Source organism: Ptychodera flava, chromosome 9, assembly GCF_041260155.1.
Source record: "Ptychodera flava strain L36383 chromosome 9, AS_Pfla_20210202, whole genome shotgun sequence".
Taxonomy (NCBI): domain Eukaryota; kingdom Metazoa; phylum Hemichordata; class Enteropneusta; family Ptychoderidae; genus Ptychodera; species Ptychodera flava.
Window position 1 is genome coordinate 43,372,065 of NC_091936.1, and position 19,285 is coordinate 43,391,349.

Consider the following 19,285-nt stretch of genomic DNA (forward strand, 5'->3'; position numbering starts at 1 on the left):
GCATGAAAGAAATTACATTTTGGTATGCACATTAATTTTACTAAAACAATTGCTCTAGGCATTCTGATCTGAACTGGCTGGCCACACATCCTATGATAAAATAAAACAATTTTGACATGCATTGCAGTACACTAGATGACAAAATAATAGCAGATCAATGAAAAGTACCAAGTCACTTCAAAACTTTTGACAACTTGATGGAACCAGCAAAAAACCCGCATACTAAATTGCCAACAAGCTGATGTATTGACTTTGTGCCTATTATAAAACTGATATACAGGTCTCTGATATTTCTTATTATTCACCAAATTATACATCTTGCCTTTGATATCAATGTTGATCAGCTGGCACGAATTATGATATGCATGTGAGCATATAATTTTTCAAACAAAAATGTACTCTCCTTTCTGTCATTGAATGCTGCATATCGTCAATATAACATTATTGTATTCCACATTATGTCAATGTTACATTGTTGCAATCTGCATAGTGTCAATGTAACATTGTTGCAGTCTGCATAGTGTCAGTGTAACATTGTTGCAGTCTGCATTATGTCAATGTAACATTGTTGCAGTCTGCAGTGTCAGTGTAACATTGTTGCAATCTGCATAGTGTCAGTGTAACATTGTTGCAGTCTGCATTATGTCAATGTAACATTGTTGCAATCTGCATAGTGTCAGTGTAACATTGTTGCAGTCTGCATTATGTCAATGTAACATTGTTGCAGTCTGCATAGTGTCAATGTAACATTGTTGCAGTCTGCATAGTGTCAGTGTAACATTGTTGCAGTCTGCATTATGTCAATGCAACATTATTGCATTCTAGAATACAACACATTACATGTATGTAGACAATAGAAACAAATTTCAAATGACCTCAAATCAAAAACTGAAAATGCAGTAATTCAGGCATGATTCCCCCTGACATGATAAATTGCCGACAAGCTTTTGATCAAAATAATTATTAAAAGAAAATCTGTACAGTGATTGAGTATCATGCAGACAGCGTTTCAATGGGGTAACTACGACATTTACGGTAATTCATAAGAACTTGTGCATGGTCATCAAACACACCCAGAACCACACCCACTCCCCCTTACACAATGACCCCGTAACACAATAACTTTGCAGACACATGTTCTCATCCAGGGCTAGAAATTAGCGGTAGTCCCACGTCCACAGACTACCAAATTTTCCCTAGGGCTACCAAAGTCCATGAAATGGTAGCCCACATGGACTACCAAAGCCTGAGACCTGAAATTCAGTCAGGACTTGGCGTGTCATGTCCGGTCTTTCACTTTTGGACGAGCTAAAAGCAGTCAAACCCAGCTGGACACAGTAAGGCCAGACTATGACTTTGTTTTGCAAATTACAAAGTCGACCTTGCGATGGAACTTTGCAACAAAGTTTCAAGATCTCAACTGATGTACTTGGACGACAGGCACAGAAAATGATGGCCAATAAAAGCGTACTCTCATTGCATTTTGATTATAGTATGTCAACACTCCTCTTTACTACAGAAAGCCCATGGTCTGGTTTTAGCCCTGCTGAGGTGGTGGTCATTGTCATGACAATTATCAAAATTGGCATGCAACTTTTGAGAATAAAATGGGCTGTCAAAACAATGATAAGTCTCCAAGCTTTTTAGCGTCACTGTCGTCAATTATACCAGTTTCCTTTGGTTATAAAGGTGTGCAAGTATTCACATCAAATGACTAACAAATTCACTTCATGGGGAAAATCTTGAAAAATACCTTTTTCTTCTCTTGGTAATGAAAAATTATCCCTAAACTAAAATATGCATAGGCTACCAGCCATTGTCACTGGGCTACCAACTTCAGAAAATGGTAGCCTAAGTGGACTACCAGGGAAAAAATTTAATTTCGAGCCCTGTCATCATCCACCGGAACTTGGACGAAGAAATCACATTATTCCTTCATGCTATCAGTTCTGGCTAAGCTAAGCAAGCAATAATAATGAATTTTATGATTATTTATTAAATAGATAGAGATATATTCATTCCACGAGTCTTCTAATTGTGATGAATGGGAAAATTGTAACAGAAGAATGGAACTTGCATTATTTTCTGAAAAGTATGTATTAGAAAAGGTTCTAGAACTCAAAATACTGAAATTGAAATGCTATAATCCAAACTCTTTAAATAATGCAATAGGTGCCAAATTTCAATCTACAGCACCATGCATACCACAATTCTACCAAATGAGTGTACCTCACATCAAAACAATACATTAAAGCCTGTGCAGGATGATCTCAATATTCAGAACCAATTACAGAAGTTTGTTGAATATCACTTGCAACTTCTACATTTTTGCTTTTTTCCCACAGTTTTCACAGTCACCCTCATGACCCCATAAATTCAACTATTGTATAACCTGTTACATCTGAATGGTTTTGGTCTTATTGCTTCAGTGACCTGAGAGTTGTGACACTAGATTGCATGATCGTTTGCTCTAGGTAGAACTGTATGAGAAGGATACAGCCCAACCATGAGCGATAGAACCTTCCAGCCTGGTGCAACTTATGTAGTTTCAGTTGTGGTACTTTGGCAGAACATCTTCTCCTGTGATGAGTCGTCACGCAGGGTTTGAATATTACGATTTCAAGGGACACTTGACATAAATGTAGCATCGGCAGACTGCTGTTCCTCAACTGAACAACCACGACCAGATCTCACTGGGAGAGACTGGATGAGTTTTACCAACATGCCAAGATAATGATGAACAATGCAAAAATGATGGGTTGACTTTTGGTGATGCTCACAAAAAATGTTCCCGAACATCTGCCCTCACCAGACTATCAATAAATGAAATTCCTCTTTTGTTTTTCTCCCTTGTACACAACAGTATTTTTTAGCCTGTTTTTCAAAAATCAAAATTTGACGATATGCTTCCATGTGTTCTCTGTATGTACTGATATCTTAAAATGTCTTTTTGTCCCTACTTGTATGAGTTTGCTCTGTGTTTTGGAAGAAATTGAAATCCATTTGGAACAGGACCAAGCAACATCTCACTGTGAATGAAAAAATAAAAACATGTCATTTTAACAATTCTAAATCAATATTGAATCAAAACAACAAATATTTTCAATGATGTAAAAACTTGTCAAATATTTTTCCAGTTGTTCTTTCTGTGGATTCAGAATGGATATTTTATGATCATAAATGACTGAAATATTTTGATAGGTGAACGTGTCACGAAAAATATGAATCATGAAAGTGTTTTCCCTCTGACTTTGATATGTGCACAGTGTTTGACTATCTCATGAGAGTTTCAGAGAGTACATGTTAGACTATCTCATGAGAGTTTCAGAGAGTACATGTTAGACTATCTCATGAGAGTTTCAGAGAGTACATGTTAGACTATCTTATGAGAGTTTCAGAGAGTACATGTTAGACTATCTTATGAGAGTTTCAGAGAGTACATGTTAGACTATCTTATGAGAGTTTCAGAGAGTACATGTTAGACTATCTCATGAGAGTTTCAGAGAGTACATGTTAGACTATCTCATGAGAGTTTCAGAGAGTACATATTAGACATCTTATAAGGGTACATGTTCTATAATCTATCCGGCAAATGTGACTGGATAAAGCAAATCTGTATCCTTCAAAGTTTTTGGTCATATGCAGTTTCTTGTTCAACTCCCCAAATCATGTTGAGATACTGTGGAATACTTTATTATCGCTGGAATTTATTTTCGCGTAATTGAGAAAATCGATACATCCGCGCGACTTTATTTTCGCGCTGATTGCTTTGCATTGTAATCAGACAGGGCGGTGTACCCTAATTGAAATTAGGCGTTGACAAAGCATAGTCGACAAACACAAACATCAGAGGACGCCGTTAGGCGTTACACAATGCGTTTTAGGTGTCAATCAAGTCGGCAAACAATTGATTTTATTGTTTTTAACCAGCTTTAGTTATGGTGTCAATTACAAGGTGTCGGTAATGACTGTCGGCAATCGAAACAAAGCAGTTCGCTCACAACAGCACAGCTATCGAAGTGATAATTACTCCGTATTTGTGAATTGCTCCCTTTCTCTTATATCGTTTGCGGCAATGTTCGTATGAACAGTGAAAAAATAGTAATTTTACAGCCAAACACATCGTGAAATATTCTTCACAGCTTGCCGCTATGATCAAACGATTTTTTAGCTTATAAACCCCTATTTCGGAATGACTAGCATCATTCGACTTATTGTCATCATCGCGTCATCATGTCTCTCTATCGCTGGTTGAAGCAAGTTAGCCCACCACGAGCGCCAGGTTTACCTGATCCACGACAGTGTAGTACGGAAGAAGAAGCTGTTTTGACTGAAGCTGCCAACATCGAAGTAGAAAAATTATCGCCGAAGCTGTCAATGTCAGAAAGAGAAAACGCGGTGAGTACTCGTTTTACACTGATGAACATCGAGCGCAGATCGCCAAGTCAGCTATCGAGATCGGTGTAGTAAAGACAGCAAGAAAATTTAGCAAAGAACTTAACCGGCCCTTAAATGAGAGCACCGTGAGAGGAATGAAGGCGAGTTACCTGAAGTTAAAGAGACTCAACGAACGCGAGACAGTCACGTCATTACCAAAAGGTCGGCGGGGTCAGCCTCTTATGCTTGGCGAACTTGATACCGAAGTGCAGCGATGGATACGCAAAGTCCGACTCAGCGGCGGTGTCATCAACAATCGAATTGTCATGGGCGCAGCAACTGGCATTATCATGAAGAGAGACAGGGCTAAATTGAAAGAATTTGGCGGTCATATCGACGTTTCGAGTGCCTGGGCGAAGTCAATTCTTCAGAGAATGAACTTTGTACGGCGCAAGGGTACCAAAGGCGTGAAACGGCTACCGGGTGACTTTGACGCGTTGAAGGCCGCGTTCATCGACCGCGTACAGAAAGTCCGCGATGACTTTTCCATCCCCGAAGAAATGGTCGTAAATTGGGATCAGACGGGTGTCAGTTTACTTCCTGGGGGTGAGTGGACACTCGAGGAGAGGGGAAGAAAGCAGATCACGATATCGGGCCTAGACGACAAGCGGCAGATAACGGTTCTACTGGGGGTATCGATGGCCGGTCAACTACTACCACCGCAAGTTATTTACGCTGGCAAGACAGACCGCAATCTCCAGGCAGAGTCATCTTATCGCGTATTACCCACAATTCCTTATGTGTTCGATTCGGCGATAAGTGACTCTGCCACAGGTGTCCTGTTTACGTGGTAAATCACCACATACTGATCCGCAAACCGGAAGTCAGCTCGAAAACCGACATTGTGACGAACTCGCTGAAAATACAAAGTCCATCCTCCCTGCAAAAATGTTCACGGTTTGAAAACTAATTACTATAAGTTTATAGCAAAACACGAACTGGAAAAATATAATTACCATTGGAACTTCTTTTAAATAGTGTAATTATTCGGGAAGAAACAAGGCTTTGACCTTTTCTGACCTTTGGGCGAATCCCCTGTATCGTCTGCTGGTGATGTATTTTCTTGAATTGTGACCCCTCCTGCACTCGAAGTTATTTATCATGGCCGTATATATGAATACTCAAGAAAGAACAATAAATAAACACTGAAAAGAGAAAATGGCGTTTTTATTTGAATTTGTAGATAACTGTGCGCGTGCTGGAACGAATTCCAACTGCCGCGCGTTACTGTGGCAATACCATAGATACAGTGCGCGACAGGTAGAAAAGTAGTTCATTGACGTTCCAATGACCTCGAGGTCACATGAATATTAATCTGCCTGTGCCAGAGATACTTATTAGCGTACGCGCGATAAGAACTCTGGTTCGAGAGTGGAATGACCGATGTCACCCCAACGTCAATTTTCCAGCTGACTGGGACGTGACCCATACCGCATCGCACTGGAGCAACGAGGCATCCATGATCCAGTACGTTCAGAAGATCATCATCCCTTACTTCGCAGATCAACGGCAGAGACTGGGTTTATCTCCTGACAAGAAAGCGCTCGTGCTGTTCGACATCTACAAGGCTCATCGCGGTGAGGAACTTCGCAAGCTCCTCGAAGAAAACAACATCAAAATCGTGTTCATCCCGGCTGCCTGCACCGATAAGCTACAACCTCTAGATTTGTCAGTCAACAAAGAATACAAAGAAGCCCTCAAGTCTTGCTTCAATGCGTGGTATGCTGAGAGAGTTATGGAAACACTCGACGGCAATGAAGAAAACGAAGGCGACGATATCAGCGTAGCAGTGCCACAGATTGATCTGCGAACATCGGTCGTCAAACCTATCCATGCGAGATGGCTCGTCAGCTGCCACGACGAAATCGCTCATCGAACTGCTTTGATTCGCGATGGTTTCAAGCAAGCGGGACTAATTTGAAAGTTGAGTGAGATTAGCCTAGAGACTTGAACTTGGACTGCGTTTAACTGTTAGTAAACAAATTGTGACGGTCATGCTGTTCTAATTTTCTATGTCAAGTTTTCCATCCTCCGTTTTTTTTCACTGTATGTATTCTTTCATTGATCCATTTTACTGAGATTTTGAGTTTCTAAATTATTAATTTTGTACTATTTGCTGAATATTTCAGTCCAATATATGCGTAGATGATCGAATTTCGAATTGTTTTTTTTCCTTTACGTCTTCAGTACAATTCCATTGATTCAGAAGTTGAATGAATTGATAAAAATAATACTGTACCTACCTTCAAGTAACGGATTCTTCCTTGTCAATAAAGTGTATTTTTTTATTAAAACTTTATTTTACTTTGTCATTTACGTGATGTTTGGTGTTGACTGAATGAATGAATGAGTGCGGGTTCCATGTGTATTGTTTTCCATAGACATAACATGCGAGTAATGGTCAAAGGTCACTGTGTCAGTACAGTCGGTCAAGCTCATTAATATTCATGTCTTTTGTGTTCAGAACAAAACGCTGGAACAAATTTTCGCGCAAAAATTTCCTCCGCGAAAATAGCGAAAATAAATTCCACGCGAACAAAAAGTATTCCACAGTACACAGTATTAAGCTTGTACATGTGTAGACTGCATTGTTATTGTTGACAAGTGAATTCTGGTCCGGACTAGAATTCAAACGTAAACAATAACAATGCATTTTACATGTATAGAAACTGTGTTGACAAGCTAAACAGTGAGTGCTTTAACCTTCTTTGGGGAGTAGAATAAGAACTAACAAATGACATACAAAACAAAAATTGTGAAAAACTCATAAAAAATTTTAGCTTTTGGCCCTTTAAATGAGATGCTGGTGGTGAAAACTCAACTGTGATTCAATGAACATACATCTACGTCATCATCAATCCACTAATTATGAATTAATCTTATTTTCCTCACCTGATTTTAATCCAGTCACCACAGTTGTTACTTGCCATCAAGGTTTCCAAATCGTTTCTACCAAAGTAATAAGGTGGCCTTTCATTGATTCTCTGTGGAACTCGTTCTAGTATGCCCACTGGAATGTATCGATACAGAAAGGACAACCACTCCAAGAGGAAACGTCTGGTTCTGTCCACACCCTGAAACAAATGACTAACATGTATTGGTAAAATTGCTAGATGTGTCAGCGTTTAAATCAAATTGACATCTTTTTATGGTTTTTCCCAAAAAGATTGGCTAAATTAACAAATATTACCATCAACACAATCCAAGAGCAAATAGGGAAGTTCCTACAGACTTGAATGAGAAATCCATAGGTGTATCTGTGATGGTTCTACAGGATTGTTATTATCGTATAAATTGAACTCTACAACTCTGTAATATGCAGGGATCTGCCCACGCCGGACGGCGCTGGACGGGCCCGTCCGGCACTCAGAATTTCCGACCAGCATTGACAAGTGACCGACCGGCACTTGCAGTTCAATGCTTTGAACAATCAACATGAATGTCTATGAGTGACACTTTTGAGGTCAAGCAGTTCATAAAATTGCTAAACTAAACTAAACTAAACTAAACTAAACTAAAGAGTTGATGAAAACAATGGTACTATAGAATGCCTTTCAATAAAATGCTATTTAAACAATACCACTGGTTGATTACCGTACGCTGATTTTGCATATGAAAAGCTGTTCAGCTGTTGAACGTACGTTCACAAGATCATCGCCCTAATGTAATGAACTAGACACGGTTTTCCTGTCACACAGTATCTCTGTACGATCGAAAGAAAGAGAAAAACTGAAGTTTTTTGCTTTGAATCAAGGTTTATAACACCACAAAAATGAAGTACCGAAGCGAAAATGGCACAAAGAACAGGACTTCTAACTAAAACGTACTCTTCAATGTTCAGTTCAAACTCAATGAGTGGCATTGTGGAAAGACTGCATGCAATGAAAGTCACGAGCAAGTTTGGTGTCAACGAATCCAGTCTTTGAATTATCAATGAACACTCACTTATTTTTCAGGTCAATAAGCCAAAAGTTACTTGTCCGTGGCAACAAGCCTCTCTGTTTGTGAATTTTCCCATTCTATAATGACTATCAAGAAGCAATTGAAGTGAATTTGACATCGAGAAATTCCACTTTCAAAACTATGGCCGATTAGCCAACCCCTAAGTTCTTGGTTTAAACTCTATAGAGTCTGCGCATGAGCAGTATAAAGACCACCTAGGTCATTTGAAAAAACACTGGATGCTGGTACAGTGCAATGGTAATCCAAACTTCATAGTGGTGAGGGATGATATAAGCACAGGAAAATGATGACAAAAAAGTGGTACATTATTTTTCAGAAGCTTCAAAAGATTCCTTTACAACTACTAAAGATTGTTTTCTTTCTGTTTTGTTCAGTTAAAACTGAAAAAATACTTTGAAGGTACAGTGGAATTGGCTATTATTTGTATATCAAGCCCTAAGAATGTAAAAATACAAGCATATAAATGTTACAGTTTTTCATGAATATTAATGCTCATGAATATTAATGAGCCGTCCAGCACTCTTGGAACTCTGGGCAGAACTCTGTAATATGTTACACTGTACTACAATGAACTTTACTCAACTGTACTGGACTACACTGAACTGTGCTATAATATACTGTACTGCAGTATACTGTACTGTACTGCAAAGCACGTCGCTGAGCAGTACTATTCTGAACAGCACTTCATTCAAACCCACTGAATTCAATGTATAGTAATCTGCTATATTGTACTTCTGTGCTATAGTTTACAGCCTTGTTCAAAGTAACGGTGTACAATACTATATATTACATATATATCATTCTGCAGATTGCTTTTACTTCACTGTACCATACCTGTTGGTCCGATCCCCAATGTTCTAAGCCATAGTTGACAAAGTCTTGCAACATGTCAAGTCTCTCTGCTGAGGAGATATCCCAGTGTCTTGAAATTATATCATAAAAAAGAAGTACAGTAAATTGAGAGGCACTTCGATGAATCTGTGGTATGTGCATGGCATAGAATGCACTTTGAGCGAAGACATCAATTATTGATTGAAACAAAAACCTAATTTTGTAAGGCTAGAGTTTCATCAAGAAAGTGCCATGCAATTAGCAAGCTACCATGGTACTTATTTCATAGCACTGATTTAAGTGAACTTGAACTCGGTGTCAATGGCAATAGTTATCTTTTGCAAAGCCATACACTATTCAAAGAGGCATTCCTAAACCCGCTGCAGCCTATACTTACCTCTGTTCTTTGATTTCAGTGAAGACCCACGGTTTGATCAATGCTCCTCTGGCAATCATAACACCACTTATTCCTGTGTGTTGCCGCTGTCTCATTGCATCCTCATATGACAGAATATCACCATTGCCTGGTAACAAAGCAGTGCAAACACCATTCAATGAACAATGTTTAAAACTTATTTAAAACCGATTCAATTTGAAGTAAACTGATGTAGTATTCAACATCTTACACACCAAACTAGGACCAAAATTAAGATAACATGCTAAAATATTTTCATTGCTAACAGTTGTCTTCAATGTATCCTACTGGGTGCTTATTGTCCTGTGGTTGTACTTCTTTGGTTCTGTTTGTTGTCTCTCCGCTAGGTGACTGGATGCTGTATGTTTTGGGTTCGAACCCAATTGAAGACACCTTATTACAAGAGTTCAATTTCTTCATGATAAATCTTGTTGATTGCTACTAAAGCTCACTGTCTAATTTTTGCCACTGGCACTTTTAAATGTAAATGTTATCATGATAAAAACAGCTTTGGAAGCATTCTAGCCATGATTTGTTTGGACTTTGTTTGTTCACAGTATCATTTCTGAATTCTTGTAATGCTTATTTTTCACAGTCCTATTGCAGAGTTTGTCTGATTTGAGAGAATTTTTCCTAAGGCTGGAATCAACCATGGCACCACCGCTAGCTGTTAGTGAGTTGAATGATAAAGTTTAGGATTTCCTTACCATATAATGGCATTGGATGTGCAGCTTTTGCACAATCATTAATGTAATCCCAATCAGCCAGCTTGGTGTAACGTTGTTCTCTTGAACGTCCATGAAGCTGTTGGGAAAACATACACCAAAACACAAATACAAAGATTTGTCCATGTTCTTGAAATATCTTTCAGTATATTTGAGGATTATGGCAAAATCCATGTCATACAAAATGTTGCTTGCGGAACTTTTCAAATCCTTTCATGAAGTCGACAAGAAATTCCACCTTTATGACTAAAACCAACAATAGTGATGGACAAGTCAAATCATTTTGATTGTATTTCTCAGAGTTTATTAGTCTCTGTTCCTTCTGAGTTAAGCATTTCTGTTTCTGGGTCTTGGGAGTTGAGTTCATTGAAAAAACATCAAACTCGCTGTGTTGCAATAGATTTATACTAAGAAAGAGCCTCTCTGAAGAACACACCTGACAGAGCTATCTTATTCTAGATATCTTGTTTCGGAAAAATACATGAATAATGACATTCTTGTTTCCTACACTCAACATCTTATGACTCATATTACATAAAGTTGTATACATACACACTGTATGCCAGCATTTCATATAATGATCAAGAGAGCACCTACTTACAATATTACATACTTAAACTGAACGATTTCACAATTTGAAGGAATTCAATGACCCTTGCAGGGCAAAATTGCACGTGACTCAATCTTTCAGTGGAACTTTTACCCTCTCTGATGTTGAAAGTCACAAATTTTGCATCTAACAAATGATTGATGATGCATGTGTACTCACTGTTACCATGGAAACACCCCAGTCTCTCAGCTTTGGTATGACTTTGTGTGCATTGAAGTTCTTGTCTTGGATTCCTGTTCTCATCTTGACAGTTAGCGGTACGTCCATTACCTGGGTGAATAGGTGAATATGCACAGATAAGACTTTGTTTAGACTGTATGTGAATGACAGTATGGGTGAATTCAGAGTGCATTAGAACTAAAATTAGTGAAGTGAAGAAAATCTGTGAAAACAGCCATACACCTTGATGGGTAACTTTTAAAGTTGCTGGTAAGAGCAAAATTGTAACTGCCAGGATAGTTTCATGTCTTGTGCTCTGCACAGGCAGTGTATCTAAGGGTATCTCTGCAAATCAAATTCAGTAATAATTTCTAAATGTCTATCATGTTAGTGACCGTAAAATTTAATCATGTGCTTTTTACCCTAAAATTAAATCATTTGACAAAATGCTGAAGAACAAGTCATCGTTGATGACACAGTCCCCACTTGTTAATGGGTACTTTGATTACAGGTCCTCAGAGAGGATAGAGTCCTCTTCATTAGGTCTGTGATAAAAATACTTTTGAATAAATTCGCTTGATACATGTCTGAGCTGTAGTTCAGGACATGAAAAAATCGTAAGAAAATGGCCACATGGCGGCCTTATTGGATCGTATCACAGAACAAATCTATGTGCATATGTATGACAGACATCCAGCTCTATGGGTTTGCTCAGAATTAGATATGCACATAATTAATGAGGTACAATATGTGGCATCATAAAGTTTCCCATCATACCATACATGAAGGTAGTAGCACTTGTGGTTACTGAGTTATGGACAAATATGTATGTTTGAGTTCAAAGGACACCGAGGTCACGTGACATTTTGTCAAAAAAATTGTATTGCTAATTTAAGCTATCGCTATATACCAAAAATCAGACCTCTAGCTCTATTGGCTTGCTCAAAATTAGATATGCACATAATTAATGAGGTACAATATGTGGCGTCATAAGCTGTGCCATCATACCATACATGAAGGGTGTAGCACTTGTGGTTACTGAGTTATGGACAAATATGTATATTTGAGGTCAAAGGTCACCGAGGTCACATGACATTTTGGAAAAAAAATAGTATCGCTAAGTTATCCCTATATACCAAAAATCAGACCTCTAGCTCTATTTTCTCGCTCAAAATTAGATATGCGCATAATTAATGAGGTACAATATGTGGCGTCATAAGCTGTCCCATCATACCATATATGAAGGGTGTAGCACTTGTGGTTACCGAGTATGAATTTATAATATATATTTGAGGTCAAAGGTCACCAAGGTCAAGTGACATTATGTCAAAATATCTGCGTGAACGGATGGACTCACGGATGGACTCATGGACGGACATGACCCAATCTATAAGCCCCCTGGACTTCATCCGTGGGCACTAAAAACTGTGTCACTGCATCCTTTTTGCAATATGAATACGATGAGAAACGAAATTATTTTTTTTCTTGGCCTTATACATGGGAGTCTATGGACTGCCTTATACATGGGAGTCTATGGAGACTGCCTTATACATGGGAGTCTATGGAGGTGAAAACTAAAAAGTCCTCTCACATGGCCAAATTTGATCACATTGTGAAACAAATCGACGTGCATCTGTATGGGGTAGGGTACTATCCTTGTGCAAAGTTTGAAAGAAATTGACCAGGGCATGTCTGAGATATCTGCGTGAACGGACGGACGGACGCACGCACGGACATGACCAAACCTATAACAAACTAGCAACACTGTAATGTAAGGGAGTGAAAGTCAGACAGTCTCACTTCATGTTAAAAAGAGAACATGTCTTCATCATAACACATTGATTTTGCATATTTTCTGTCAGGTAGCAGGTCATCCATGGGCAACAGTTAAGAAGCGTATCATTAAAGAGGCACTCCCACTTTGTAACATTTTCAAAACACATTTTTTTAATGCCAACGGTAGATGTTTGACGTGGCGATTGCGTGCGGATCGCGAGATATCGATAAAAACATGTCATTTCCTGAGCGTATTTTTCACATCCTGAAGTTTTACGATTGTGTCTGATTTTAACCCGAAATCCCCTGAAGGTTTGTTATTGTGCTGATTGACAATCTTCTAGGGAGTCTATAATAAGTTCGAACGATGCAATGAATTTACTTCCCACTGCAAAGACTTTATATACAGCACTATGCCTTTACCTCAGGTAATTAAATTTTCCTTAGTTTTTGTCGTTTTCATTATTCTAAATCAGTTGCATTATATTTTTAACTGATACCACATAACCATCAGTTTTTACGTGTTAAATATTAGCCGCCTCGACTACATTTTGTCGTCTGCCACACAGTTACACGTAGTTCGATACATAGGGGCCGCCGCGCGTGGTATGCGCGCATACCACACGGTGGCCGCTATGTATCGACCGCACGTATGTGCTGGTCACCTATGCGAAATCTGGTGGAATAAGCAAACTTTGTTTTCCGTTTTGTTTTTTTTTCTCAGAGTCAGTAAGACTCAACTTTACCCCACGGGGCATGACCGATCACCGATATGAACTTAGTACTTTGGCGTACAGCAGCGTTAGCGTAGACTTGTACTCCATAGCTTAGTTGACAACGGCACCAGTGCCGAACGTTCGATGTTCAGACGCTGAATTTAGGTGGGCCACCAGAATTCAAACTTTTACTTTTTTGAGGACATGTTTTTATCTATATCTCGCGATCCGCGTGCAGTCGCCACGTCAAATATAGACCGTTGGCATTAAAAAATTACATTTTAAAAATGTTACCAAGTGGGAGTGCCTCTTTAAGTTACGAAGGTAATTGATGAATTCTGCACACAAAAGACTAAGTCACTAAACCCTCATGATGGGCAATGATTTGTTAAATTATTGAGTGTGTATGTAACTATCCAATAAAATGCTATTCTGCACAAATCAAAAATACTGAGTTCCTCATTCAGGAAACAGCCTTTTCAATAGAGATATAGATGAGATACTTACGGATGTCATTCCTGTGACAATCTGTTCAAACTTACTGAGTCTTCCCATTAAAGCACACCCTCCACCCTGTCAAGAGGGAAGTTTTAGTTAGAAACAAACTTAATAAGATATTCTGAAGAAGTAGCTTGTGACAAAATCAGAGTGTTTGATCTACCTTCAAAAATTTCATTGATAAGACGATTGATAAGTAAACACGCTGAGAAATTCACAATGGATTGTAGAACACTACAACAGAAACTTTGTTTCATGAATACTGAACATATTGGCAACATCAATTGCCTGCTGAACCACCGCGCAAATCAATTCTTCCCAAATGCATTTGAAAACACTTACCTTCCTGAAAACTAAATCAATTGGACATCCCACATTAATATCAATGAAATCAACATCAATATTTTTGGTGAGTAACTCAGCACACTTTGTCATGGTGTCCGGAAATGAACCACACAGCTGAAATCATAAAGTACCAATCATTAAATTATGCAACATACATGACAACTTCATGAGGAAACATTGATTGTAGAAACTCAGTTTCACAACAAGTTTTTCAAAAATGTTTTTCCTAAATTCAAATAATTTTTCAAGTACTATATCATACCGCAATATATGCCACTTACGTTTGACAAAATTTAACAGACGTCTGAACAGCGACACACATCACTGATTTAATGGTGTTCTACATGCAAGATGCAAGGATTTCTATCAAAGCTGCCTCAAAGAAATTTCAAGATGTTCCTCAGTATTGATTCAGACAATTCAGAAAAACTCTCATGTAAAGTTGGAGTGTAAAGTAATAATTAACATTCTATAAACACATACATCACCGACAATCAAACAGCAAGTAAAAATTCAAGATGACACCATATTGAACAATTAATAATTACCTGAACACCAAATACATCTTCTGAACAGTGTCTTTTCAATAGAGCCCACTCAGACAGCTGACCTTGCAGAAGGTTTGTACACATGGCCATCTCACCACAAGTGATGTCAACTCCAAACTTCTTACAAATGCGTCTGTATGGGAGATTACCAACCTAGGATTTGACAAAGGATTACAAAAACATTTTATACTCCACTTTTCAAAATGTCATTTACAGAGAATGGTTTGATCTTTGACTTGTAGCAGTCAGTGGTTTGACTGTTCACCTTTACACTGGGAGTGACTGTGAAGATATCTTAATCTTGAGATCACTTGCCATAATCTACTTTTCTGTTGACAGGAAGCACATGTGAAGCTCATCTCCCTTCACTGAAAAATGAAATGTTGTATGTTGTTCTATGGAAGTCTACACAATTACAATTATACCCTTTACTTACTGTTGTCAATGGTGCCAAATAAAGCTTATCTGAGAAATCTATTTTCTTCTTCTCACAGTGACGAAGTCTGATCAAATCCTCATCAGTGATGGTTCCACTATGCTGAGGGACACTACTCTGCACATTTAAGCTTCCTTCTGATTTCACCATCTCACTTATCACATCTGTTGTTTCATTTTTTGACATTGCTTGTATCACATCTGCTGGCTCATTTGTCGATGTTTTTTGTACATCTCCTTCACTTTGGCCAGTTGCATGATTTGCACCACTTTGTCCATCTGTTAAATGCTCTTGACCATCACCATGACAACCCTGTTCCTTGAACTCTCCCTTATCATCTTTGATTTCTTGATTTCTGCTGCTTCCATTTGCTGCAGATACAGCTTCAGCTTTCTGTGTGTTGTCTTTGACAGTCTGCTGACCAGATTTGTTTTGTTTCATCAGCTTTCTGAGAACCTCATCTGCTTTTTCAAATTTGTATTTCTTTTTCCATAGCTGCCGCTGCAGATCTTTTGCCAGCACATTGATAATTTCAGGCTTCAAATCCGCCTTATACTTTTCATGGTCTACCACATTCTTGTTGTTTTCACTAATGTGGCATCCTCCAAATCTGCAACTCATGCCGTAGTGGCATTTTCCGTATTTCTCAAATAGATAACACTTGTCACTGATATCAGGTGGTTTCTTGGCCATAAAAGCTTCAACACTGTGTTCATATTTACATCTCTCAGCAAAATGACAAACAGTTTCATTTGAAATACTAGGGCATAGTCTTTCTGAGGAATCTATTTTCTGGTCTCTGGGTCGATGTTTGTTCTGACCCCTTTTTTCTTTCCTGATTTTTTTTGTCGGTGGTTCATCAACCTTGGTGTTATCTTTTTGAGTTTCTTCCTTTTGCTTCACATCCTCCACTTTTCTGTTGAAATTTTTACGGATCCTTTCTTTGTCAATAAATCTATGGATTTTAAAAGAAGACAAAGATTTCAGAAAAGAATGTGAAATGTAAAACCTACATGTACCACAAAAACTTCTGAAGAGTTACATTTACTTCTGTTAATATTCGATAATGAATAATAAATGTTTTATCTATGGTACTTAAGATTCATAAAATATTTTCAGATCGATGCACTATTAGCAATTGTGCACAAGAGGTGACAGTCATAAACAAAACTACAGGGTATGGTAATATGAGATTATCATGAAAATATAACACAGGATGCACAAGGACATTTGTCCCATGCAAAGTGGAGGGTGATGTACTGTACACTGCTAAATGTCTAAATGCATCCTTTGCAGTATTTTTGTGATAATCTTATTATGGACCTTACATTACATCATTAGTGACTGGGGTGTCAAATGGGCCAAGTATTGACTGTTGCAATGTCATAACAATTTTGTACTCAAATTTATAGAGCAAGTATGGGATACTTGGGGATGCTATCTTGGATGAGTTTTAACTCTCTGAACATTATAACTTGTGCAACTACAAATACACTACAGAGCCCAAGACATTCTAGCAATTGTTCAGTGGGGCCCTTGAAACCTTAAAAAGTAAAAGAGTGAATGCACAGAGACACCCACAGTGCATTATCACCACAGGCGTGCTGTTTACTGGGTAGTTTGTATAAGTGTAGTGTATGCTACATTCCGACGTTCTCTTCCGTAGCCTTATCACCAAGGTAAGAAACAGAATTATCCGGCCTACAAAGAAAACTCCCCATTCTAGTCAAAAAATAAACACAAATCCTACAGTCAGTTACCTCGTTCAACGCGGAAGGCTCTCTAATGTCCAAAAAACACTCTCGTGTCACGATCAAATGAAAACTTTAGGAGAAATCTGCCGCGATTTGACAACATCGGCGTTTTTTGTAGCCATCGTTGTAATAACGCAACTCATTATCATAATGGACGGTGTCCGCACATAGAAAGTGGTGAATGTCAGTCTGATGCCGTTGATGGCGTTGCTCACGGACCAATCAGCGATGCGGACAGCATACAATTATGATAATGAGTTGCGTTATTACAACGGTGGACGCAAGAAATGCCTAGTTGGTGAAAACACAGCATGTTTTCTCCTACAGTTTTCATTTGATTGTGACATGAGAGTGTTTTTTGGACAGTAGAGAGCCTTCCGCGTTGAACGAGGTAACTGACTGTAGGATTCGTGTTCATTTTTCGACTAGAATGGGTAGTTTTCTTTGCAGGCCGGATAATTCTGTTTCTTACCTTGGTGATAAGGCTACGGAGCAGAACGTCGGAACGAAGCATAAACTAAACTTATACAAACTACCCAGTAAACAGCACGCCTGTGATTATCCCTGGGGTGCCTGGAAACAGTTAATGTTCTGTAATGCATGTTTCCTGTGTACAGCTTTTTTAATGCACGCAAAATTTACCATTCATCATAGATTGCATAAGATGTGCAGTATATTTATAGAGAACATGATCCCCCACAGGCACTCGCGCGACGAAACCGTCACTGATGTAGCTGTGGGTCGATAGCTGTGGTGGGTTCCCAGACACTTCGCACCAAAACCACTTCGCACCATACCATTTCATCCCATACCACTTCGCACCAAAACCACTTCGCACCATAACAACCTCGTACCAAAACCACTTCGCCCCAAAAGTCACGTCCCCAAACCACTTTGCCCGAAACTTATCGCTAACTGGTAAAGCTGAAAATAACCACCTTTCTGTCATCCTGGGACTGAAATCTTAAGAGTGTACGCATTTCGCGAAATTGACATCGTGCAATTCCGCGCACGGCACCTGAGTTGTAGCATTTGCGCGTTTCTTTTTTCTTATTCTATCGTTTATGGTTTCATGCAACAATAAATGGTTCGTGGTAGCCAAAATGTCCTAACACATTAATGCTTCCAAGTTGCAGGTAAAAGCAACCTTATGATGTACGTCGTAACATCGTTGTTTCAGGACGAGTTGACGGTACTATACTTTGGGCGAAGTGGTTTTAGTACGATGTGGTACTTGGGGCGAAGTGGGTTGGGCGAAGTAGTACTTGGGACGAGGTGGTGTTTGGTACGAAATGGTTTTGGGACGAAGTTGTGTGGGGCGAACTGGTTTTGGTGCGAAGTGTCTGGACCCCCTGTGGTGTTTCAGACGGGATTCCTGCCTTTTTAATACTGGGTGGTTTTGACTTTTACTTTTGTGGCGGGGTTAAAAGTTGTACAAATCAAACCAGCCCGTAAAAGGCAGGAACCCCGTCTGAATACACCACAGCTATGGACCCACAGCTGCTACTGATGCAACTACTGGTTGCATCAGTGACGGTTTCGCTTGCCTGTGACACAATCCATCTTGTCCTGTCATAGGATTCTGTACAGTTAATGATCTTCAATACTCACTCAGGCTTTAGTTTTGCCGTTCCATCCTGATCGACATTCAAATTTAACTCATCGTCGCTGCTCGCAGTCTCTTGTCTCGCTGTGGAATCCTCGCCAACTACGCCGGTGTTAGAATCTGTTGCGGGCTCACTGTCTGTGTTTCTTTGGAGACTTTCTTTCTCCATTTGGCCTTCCAGCAAGCTGTCCATGCCACCACCAGTACCAATACAAACACAAAATTGCAATACAAAATGTACTCTTCAGTAGAAACGTGCTTGAACAGTTTAAGTGGCGGGACTGCCATGAACTCAACTAGTGACCTATGCTATTTGACAGTCACGCAAACCATAGAGGAAGAAAAACTGCGATTAACGTGCAGCTGACGGTTTACGCTGTACACGTATATGATCGTGCGCGCAACCACGCTTACACAACTGACGCAATACGGCAAATTGACGTAAAGTTTGCTTACGACAAATATG

The 19,285-nt window shown here is 39.1% G+C and overlaps 2 protein-coding genes across 2 annotated transcripts in view; one reads left to right on the forward strand and one right to left on the reverse strand.

Annotated features, from left to right (window-relative positions):
* LOC139141127 (probable serine carboxypeptidase CPVL) overlaps window positions 1-19,285 on the forward strand; it is a 601,148-nt gene that overhangs the window by 562,111 nt on the left and 19,752 nt on the right. The gene's annotated exons all lie outside the window — the stretch shown is intronic.
* LOC139141126 (tRNA-dihydrouridine(47) synthase [NAD(P)(+)]-like) lies at window positions 1,977-19,239 on the reverse strand. The gene is made up of 11 exons (XM_070710719.1): window positions 18,825-19,239; window positions 15,460-16,414; window positions 15,024-15,176; window positions 14,473-14,589; window positions 14,140-14,205; window positions 11,141-11,251; window positions 10,354-10,450; window positions 9,629-9,755; window positions 9,235-9,322; window positions 7,330-7,511; window positions 1,977-3,029 (listed from the first exon to the last, which is right to left on the reverse strand). The coding sequence occupies exons 1-11, from the start codon at window positions 19,010-19,012 to the stop codon at window positions 2,957-2,959; spliced, it is 2,157 nt and encodes a 718-aa protein (XP_070566820.1). The 5' UTR covers window positions 19,013-19,239; the 3' UTR covers window positions 1,977-2,956.

Bases quoted from the DNA above. Each gene is read 5' to 3' on its own strand.
- LOC139141126 (XM_070710719.1), bottom strand. From the start codon at position 19,012: ATGGACAGCTTGCTGGAAGGCCAAATGGAGAAAGAAAGTCTCCAAAGA. The intron at 14,590-15,023 runs GTAATTATTAAT...TTATGATTTCAG, and splicing joins AAGATGTATTTGGTGTTCAG to CTGTGTGGTTCATTTCCGGA. The intron at 3,030-7,329 runs GTGAGGAAAATA...TTTCATTCACAG, and splicing joins GGTGACTGGATTAAAATCAG to TGAGATGTTGCTTGGTCCTG.